General features: G+C 36.6%; 1 protein-coding gene across 6 annotated transcripts in view; it reads left to right on the top strand.

Annotated features, from left to right (window-relative positions):
• The first annotated feature begins 899 nt into the window (after positions 1-899).
• The window catches only part of LOC106881821 (nonsense-mediated mRNA decay factor SMG5), a 1,052,345-nt gene continuing 1,043,798 nt past the window's right edge, over positions 900-9,446 (top strand). For all 6 annotated transcript variants that reach the window (XR_016242357.1, XR_016242356.1, XM_089354248.1 and 3 more), the window contains exon 1: positions 900-1,139. Coding sequence is in view for 4 of the 6 variants with exons in the window: in XM_089354248.1 (XP_089210374.1) it covers positions 1,072-1,139 (68 nt within the window). In the remaining 2 variants the exon portion in view is untranslated. The remainder of the gene's footprint in view (positions 1,140-9,446) is intronic.

The following is a 9,446-nucleotide window of genomic DNA, read 5'->3' as shown; positions in this document are numbered from 1 at the left end:
TATATACACATGCACAAATATACACATAAATAATACATATATTTTTAATCGACAAGTTAGTTTCATAAGTACTATGTACGGAACTATCTGCCCTTGAGTCACTTCGTAACTTCTGGCCATTAAAAAAAACATTTAAATAAATATATATTTATATTTTGAGTTTTACCCTGTTTGTAATTCCAGACCACATGGTTCCGGGTTCAGTCCCACTGCGTCGCACCTTGGGCAAGTGTCTTGTGAGTGGATTTGGTAGACGGAAACTGAAAGAAGCCCGTCGTATATATATATGTATGTGTGTGTATGTTTGTGTGACTGTATTTGTCCCCCAACTTCGCTTGACAACCGTTGCTGGTGTGTTTACGTCCCCGTAACTTAGCGGTTCGGCAAAAAGAGTCCGATAGAATAAGAACTAGGCTTACAAAGAATAAGTCCTGGGGTCGATCTGCTCGACTAAAGGCGGTGCCCCAGCATGGCCGCAGTCAAATGACTGAAACAAGTAAAAGAGTATATATATATATATATATATATATATATATATATATATATATATATATATATATATATACGTGCGGTGGGGTGGTATGTGTATTCACACACGTTACTTAAGCCGCGAAACTAAAATGAAAGTAAGAAAAGTGGTCTAAGAGCTAGCCTATGCTGAACAAAACTTCAAAGTGTAGATTAAAACAAACTCAGAAATTAGTTAAGAAAAAAAAAAAGCTTCAACAATATCTGTGAGGGTACATAAAGGTGTTGGTGAAAGAAATGTTTCGTTATAGTGAAGGTTGTTTGTATTTATTAGGAAGAATATAAAAGAACCAACACAATAACCACTCCAACCATCACACACGCATTTATTTTGTTGATCTCGCCGAATCTCGTCGATTCCCGCGACAAGTAACACATGAGTTTATGGAAACAAATATGTCGCACAACGTCTGTCGGATAGGTATATCTCATCATTGTTCACACCGCGACAGCGTACACAGTCGATGACTGCCAACACACGCAGCACTGTAGCTGGTTGACACATTGACATGGTAGGCTCTGTGTGTAATTCTCGAAAAAGGGATGAAGAAAGCCGGGCAGAAGAAAGATGAAGTTAAACCTGAGGTCGACAAAGCCAGACGAGTCTACAGGTAAAAAAGGAATTTCTCCGATCATCTTCGACCCTTTCGCTCTCTGTTAAAAGAATATTGATAATAATAATAATAAAATATTTCATGGGATAGTCCCCTAACCTCACTCCTTTTATCTCCTTTCGTCTGAGTTCTCGGTAGTTTCCACAACAACAAAGAAATAAATATAACAAGTGAGGTGTTTGTTCTCTGGTTGTCTTGTATTTTCCCCACTTTCAAAGACATTTCTACATTTGTCACTGACCACTTCAGCTGTTATTCTTTACTATTCCACGTGGCTGATACCAGCAGCTCTTGAGAATGAGAAGTCTACCGAGGATAATTCCAGTTTCTATTTATGTAGTTTAAAATAAGGAACTCCTGGACAACGAATAAACACAACTGAGGAATAGATAGGTAGATAGAGAGGTAGATAGAGCAACTGATCGACATTGAAATGATTTCTAAGAATATATTTGCTTTAATAAAAAATAATAATGTGCTTAGTGTTTGTTTATCCGTTCTTGGATAAATTCCGAAAGAAGCTAGAATATTTGTTGAGTTCGAAAATGGAGAGTTTTCTTGTTTTTCTTTTTTGGCACTGCTACTAAATCGAGCTGCTAAGTTTAATATTCGTTCCGTTTCTTCTGCAAGATTTCTTAATCGGATATACGAGTCTCTGCTCTCCCTAAATCTCTCCAATCCAACATCCATCCATCCACAGGTTATTTTATTCTTCTTCGTTACTGAGAGTATTTTGTTGTTGCTTTGCCACTTGCTCGCCATTGAATGCATCAATGCAACACAGCCACAGCCAAAACAAATTCACATGAAAACATAAGTTAGTGTTTATTTTTAAGATCCCAGAAAATCTTTCATTGGATGAACTCTGTATTGTTTCTGACCATTTTGCAATATACCTTTATATACACACCTTCGATGCATTTGTTTATTTTTGGCTTTGCATGTATTTTTGGAATGGTATGTATGTCGGTGCAAGATATACCCTATAATATGGTGCAGGTTGGAGGAAGTAGTCGATGTATTTAAACAAAATTCGGACATGGCTAATTTCGGCTAAAACTGTCCATATGTATGAGTGTCCCATGGGAGATACAGTGGACCATTGGCTAGTTTCTGTTGAATTCATATTAACTTATGTAACGAAAGTTCAATTTTGATACTCACTCATATATATATATATATATATATATATATATATATATATATATATATATATATATATATCCTAACGAAATATGCTTGTATGTTGTATTTTAAACATTTAATTTCTCTTATACAAAATATTTTATAAATTTAAATGGAAAGGCTTACTAATGCCTCTGTGTTGTGTATACACATGCATATATATCCTTATATATCTTTTAGTCACATGAAGGATCGCATATAGCAAGAAATTAAGGACGGAGTGAATCCTTAGCTTCGAACAATTAAAATCCGCTACTTGTACTGAATATGCTTTCTCCCTTTTGTACATCCAAATATGTGTGTGTATGTATATATATATATATATATATATATATATGTGTGTGTGTGTACTCGCTTTATATCTCACAAACCAGTGTCTGTTCTTTTTTGAAGTCTGTGTGCATTTCGCTTGAATGACGTCTTGTTCCCTCGCGGTCAGTTCAGTCCCGCCGTTTTCTTCTGGTATCTAAAATATATCGTCTGCCAACATGAGTTAAATCGTTTCGTGTGTGTATGTATAACACACACACACCATATATTGTATATAATCAGATTACTGTATAAGGAAGTCAACAATTCAATTTATACTAACAGGTGTGTAGCTGATTTGTTCTCGAACCCGCTAATATATATTTACCTTTATATTATGGAAACACTCTAGCTAGCACTATCATATTCTTGCTCTATCCTGTTTCACTAAAACTCGATTTTATTTAAAATGTCACTCTTGAAATGTGAAATCTTGTGTAAACAAATATTGTTTTAACAGTATTATTGTTAATGTTCTGCGTGCTGTTTGTACCAAAAGCTGGTTCACATCTGAACTTTTTTTCACAACGTGTCGGTTCTTTACTCGTTATCTTATTTACCTCAGAAATCCGACTTATTTTTTTGGGGGGTAAAACATTTCTCATTTTCCCCACATTTTGTTCTAGCAACATAAGCACATTATCTCAGCTCATTCGATAATGTTTCTCGCAATTAAAAACTCGTGTTACGTACTGAGTTGTATGTAGACACTTGGCAGTGGAAGGTAATCGGAGATTACCTATTGGAACCGTGAGAATGGACAAGAGATGATGTTGATAGCATGATAAATGCTTCCCTTTCGATACTTAATTCATTTATTCCCTAAATTTGTGATAATTTTGATATGTAATACATGTACGTTATGTCGTCTGTTCTGCTATCACAAACCCGCACGTGTGGTGTATGTTCCTTTTACTCAGTGGGCAAGGCAGTGCCCATGACTCCTTGCAAGGCTTCTGAAACCAGTGTGGAGCTATTTTCAAACAGGGAAACCTGATCCAAGTACTTGCAAGAGACTTGTCTCTGCTAAAGATACCCAAGGTACCAGTTTGTGGTTGGATTCCATGCGGAGGGTGAAGTCTACCATATATACAATGATACATACATTGCTGAAGAATGTTTTGTAAAATTACTGGACAACGGTGTATATACTCTTTACTCTTTTACTTGTTTCAGTCATTTGACTGCAGCTATGCTGGAGCACCGCCTTTAGTCGAGCAAATCGACCCCAGCACTTATTCTTTGGAAGCCTATTACTTATTCTATCGGTCTCTTTTGCCGAACCGCTAATTACAGGGACGTAAACACACCAGCATCGGTTGTCAAGCGATGTTGGGGGGGACAAACACAGACACACACACACACACACACACACACACACACACATTATATATATATATATATATATACATATATACGACGGGCTTCTTTCAGTTTCTGTCTACCAAATCCACTCACAAGGCTTTGGTTGGCCTGAGGCTATAGTAGAAAGACACTTGCCCAAGGTGTCACGCAGTGGGACTGAACCCGGAACCATGTGGTTGGCAAGCAAGCTACTTACCACAGATCCACTCTTGCGCCTATATGCAAAATTAATTAATATTTAAATTACTTTTCCTATCTTTAGAGTTGGCAAATGACGATTTATCAATGGGAATGAAATTGTTGTCTGCATACTGGAAGGAATTTAATTCATTTATCAAAGCACGTAAACTGCGAAAGCTACATCAAAACTGATTAAATTTCCAATTAAAATATACGAATTGTTATAATTGGGACTTTTAGTGCCTTCAGCTTTGTGGAATTGATATTCATTATATTTATAATAGTCATTGATTTGACCTGGTTAGTGTTATCACACACCTGTTGTGTTAGGGTTAAAATTTGAAAAGCTAGAAATCTAAGCTATAGAAATTGTTTTGTCCACACATTCGTTTTACTTTACATTTGTTGTGTGAAAGAGTTGGAGGAATCAGCCTACAAATATTATTTATTGTAATAGCACAATGTATTGGGGATTTGTATGTCAAAACCCTGGTAGTATATCGTTTTTGATCGATCGAAACGGAGTGTTCAAAGACGTAAAGTTTCGCAGATGACGAAGTGATTAAAAAAAACAAAAGAAAAGTTATTCATAGGAAGTATCATTATAGGCGCAGGAGTGGCTGTGTGGTAAGTAGCTTGCTAACCAACCACATGGTTCCGGGTTCAGTCCCACTGCGTGGCACCTTGGGCAAGTGTCTTCTACTATAGCCTCGGGCCGACCAAAGCCTTGTGAGTGGATTTGGTAGATGGAAACTGAAAGAAGCCCTTCGTATATATGTATATATATATATATGTATGTGTGTCTGTGTTTGTCCCCCTAGCATTGCTTGACAACCGATGCTGGTGTGTTTATGTCCCCGTAACTTAGCGGTTCGGCAAAAAGAGACCAATAGAATAAGTACTAGGCTTACAAAGAATAAGTCCCGGGGTCGATTTGCTCGACTAAAGGCGGTGCTCCAGCATGGCCGCAGTCAAATGACTGAAACAAATTAAAAGAGTAAAAGAGGAGTTGGGTAGTGTCTATAACCGCTTTAGGTCCTATTAAACTGGTGAAGTTGAAGCAAATATAGTTGATGACCATCCCAGACATCTGCAGGTCAATGTTTGTAGTTAAAACAAATGCTGTACGTAAGTGAGGAGGTCTATTCCAAATGCTTTCGGCAGTTTAGTGATTGATTTTTATTTTTGTTCCTTCTCCATGTTTATCATTGTTTGGATAAGAACAATAACATATTTCCATGTATTTTAGAGAGATCTAATCTTCTCAGTGCCTTTTTTATTAGTTGTCTTGTTTTTTATTTCCATTCTATAGCTCTGTTCACTTAGCATGTGAATCATTCATTTACATTTATCTATCTACACTAGCACAGTTATTTGGTTTGCATACCATTAATTCCTGGTGCCTTTGGCATTCTCTCACTTTCACAACCCATCTGTACTCTTTATTTACAAATACATGCTTGTATATCCAACAGATCATTCTGAACTTGCTTATTTTCCAATTCCCACAAATCCTTTATCTCACAACTCTTTAATGTCACATTTTCCACTCACTCTGTCCCAGTTTCATTTTTATTTATTTATCAAACAAATGTAGAGGGCCAAACTAGAGATTATATAATTAGGGAGGTGTTTTACTTTTCATCGTATATAAATTCCTGTGGCAATGACTTTTGTCTCTCAACTCACCCAGATCAATAAAACATGAAATATTGATGTTTATTTAATTATCTTCCCCTCTACAAAACTTGCTTTTTACAAGCACAAAAGAAAATATTATTTATTTATTACATTCTTGCATGCTACCATGGTTCTAGGTATTTTGATATGAATTATTGGAGCAAAAATATTTACTGCTTCATGCCTTTCTCTGACCAGTCATTTTCAGCCAGAAAATGAGAGTCACGCCAATTTTGAGACCAGTACTGTACTGTGTTGCTTAGGGGACTAATACAGTAATTCTAACATGGCTTTCCTGATGTTTCAGTGGAACATTCTCACAAATAGTTTACAATTTGGGTGTAGGAGCATAGGAGTGGCTGTGTGGTAAGTAGCTTGCTTATCAACCACATGGTTCCGGGTTCAGTCCCACTGTGTGGCATCTTGGGCAAGTGTCTTCTACTATAGCCTCAGGGCCGACCAAAGCCTTGTGAGTGGATTTGGTAAGTGGAAACTGAAAGAACCCCGTCATATATATATATATATATATATGTGTTTGTGTGTCTATGTTTGTCCCCCCAACATCGCTTGACAACCGCTGCTGGTGTGTTTACGTCCCCGTAACTTAGCGGTTCGGCAAAAGAGACCGATAGAATAAGTACTAGGCTTACAAAGAATAAGTCCTGGGGTCGATTTGCTCGACTAAAGGTGGTGCTCCAGCATGGCCACAGTCAAATGACTGAAACGGGTAAAAGAGTAATGTGATCATTTCAATATGATTCTCTCAGACTAAGTGGTTTCTATTTTGATCCTACTGTATGGCACTTTGGGCTGACCAAAACCCTCACAGGGTTTTAGTAAAGTCTGTTTCAAGAGAAGTTCCTGTTCTTGTAAGGGAGATTTAATCTCTTGCCCCATTTAACATTACTGCATGGCTCTTTGATCCCTTTAACAGAGTCCATTCTCTTGCTAGCATTTGGTTGAGGCATCTGGTTTGAGCATATCTTCTTCCTTCTTGGCCACCATTTATGGATACCCTGAAAAAAAAGTAGTTCCCATTTAGAATTAGATATTTCTACATCATCATTTTACATCTGTATTCCATGTTGGCATGGATGGATGGATGGATCATTATGGTCTAAATTATTTCTTATTGGAAGATACTGCTTCCAGAGACTAGTGCTTGTGTATGCCACTTGACTTGGTTTCTATGGCTGAATGCTCTTCTTATCACCAACAACTATTTGAATGTTGTACAGAAAAATGTTATTTTTATTTACAAACAGATCCTTCTGAGTATTTATGTTATGATTTTGTACATTCATCCGTTTTTATTGTATTCAAAATATGGATCTGTGTTCATTGCTTCTCTCAGTTTTCAAAGTCTAATTCATCTCTCCCCATGTCATTACATCATTCTTATATTAATCTTCTTGTTTGCCTGTCGCTAATGATTATACACGTGTAATACAAGCATTTGTTTATACATCATGAATCATCCCTTGTTTATTATGAACAATGTCCTGAAATTTGATTTAGCTATTTCTAAGCTAGGTTTTTTTTATGAATCTACTTCTACCATACATACCAACATTGTGGCAGGTTTTCATTCTATATATATTATGCATTCATTATCCACTTTGCCATACCCATGTGAGTTGGACTGAATTTGTTGGTTGGAGCAAATTTCCTCTGGCTGGATGCCCTTCATGTCACCAACCCTCACTTGTTTCTAAGGAAGGTAAGATTTCCCGAAGCCAGACATGTTTTTCACAAAAGACAGGAAACAAACAACATTGCTTGTATGACTATGGTGCTTGTTTATAATCTTCATGTGATATCAAAACAAGGGCACACACACATACACACACACACACACACACAAGGAGCTTCTTCCAGTTTCCGTCTACCAAATCCAGTTGCAAGGCTTTGGTTGGCTATAGTAGAGAACACTTGCCCAAGGTGTTGCACAGTTGGATTGTACCCAAGATCACATGGTTAGGAATCAAGCTTCTTAACCAAATAGCCATGCTTGTGCCATTCATGTCACGTAATATCTGAAACAATGCTATCATCTAATGTGTATCAGTCAATACATTCGATACCTTTTTACTTGAGTTTCTAATGGACTCATACTCTAAACTGCTTTTGTTGTCTCACATGGTTTTTCTCTAATATTTTACCATGTTGTTATTTAACTACAGGTCAGCCTTGATTGAGCTATGATCAGAAGTGTTCTGATCATGAGCCTCATTTTTTAACTTTTTTCCTTTTTTTTTTGCATCTCAAAGACTATTTTGTCTAATGTGTCTTTTTTCAAAGAAATTTGCATCCCAATCACATGGTCACTGTTTCAGTCCCACTGTATTACACCTTAGGCAAGTATTTTCTATTATAGCTTTGGGCTGACCAAACCCTTGTGAGTGAATTTGGTAGATGGGAACACAGAAACTGTCTGGAAGCCTGTTGAGTGTATGTGCATGCATGCATGCATACATACGTTTACTTCCAGTATTCTATGAAAAACATATCTGAACATAGGAAAGTATTACCTTCCAAGAATTGGCAACCAGGAGGGCATCTGACCTGTGGAAAAGGGATATTAAAATGCTGATGATACTGATATGGTGTGATTTTTGTGGAAGATTTATTTGCTATTTCTAGCTGGTCAAGCCACCACATAGATTCTCACCACCTCTATTGTTCCTATATAATTGTGTTGATTTCACTGGCTGTGCTAATAGATGTCACATCTCAGCCTTTTTCCTTTTATGATGTTATTTTAACTCAGAAAAATCTCGTCCACATCTGTCGTATTTTAACAAGGAAGTGGACTTAATTGACAGTCATTTGTTTTTACTCTTTGCTTTGCTGCTTATTCTTGTGCTGGAGAAATGTAAAATACCATACCACTTGTCACTTATTAATTTATTCTAGTGCTTCACCATTGCGCTGTACACAAATGTTTTAATGCAAATGCCTATCAAAAATTTGTGTTTCCTATCATACAGTCCATTCAAAAATATTTTCAGCTTTCATGACTATTAATGAAATGGTCTGCTTTTGTGTTTCAACTACTTTTGAAAATAATCAAGAATATCAAGGGATTTAGTTGAGTGATTAACTTTTCATTAAGTAACTGATGTTTGGAACATAATTAATTAAAAATAAAAGCATAAAATGGGTGGGTGGTTAAGAAGTTTGTTTTTCAATCACATGGTTTGGGATTCAGTCCTATGATGTGGCACCTTGAGTAAGAGCTGACCAAAGTCTTGTGAGTGGATTTGGTACGTGGAAACTGAAAGAAGCTTGTGTGTGTGTGTGTGTGTATATATATATATATATATATATATATATATATATATATATATATATATATATATATATATATATATAATATATATATGTGTGTGTGTGTATAAAATATGTTGGAAGGGCATCCAGTTGTAAAAAACTTTCCCAAAACTGACCTTGCCTGTGCTTGTGCCATGTAAAAAGCACTCAGTCCACTCTGCTGAGTGGTTGGTGTTAGGAAGGGCATCCAGCTGTAAAAACCATGCCAAAACAGACACAGAAGTCCGATACAGACTCCTGCTTGGCCAGCTC

Source organism: Octopus bimaculoides, chromosome 6, assembly GCF_046866305.1.
Source record: "Octopus bimaculoides isolate indiv1 chromosome 6, ASM4686630v1, whole genome shotgun sequence".
Lineage (NCBI taxonomy): Eukaryota > Metazoa > Mollusca > Cephalopoda > Octopoda > Octopodidae > Octopus > Octopus bimaculoides.
The sequence above is the reverse complement of the archived record's forward strand: the minus strand, read 5'-3'. Positions and strand labels throughout refer to the sequence as shown.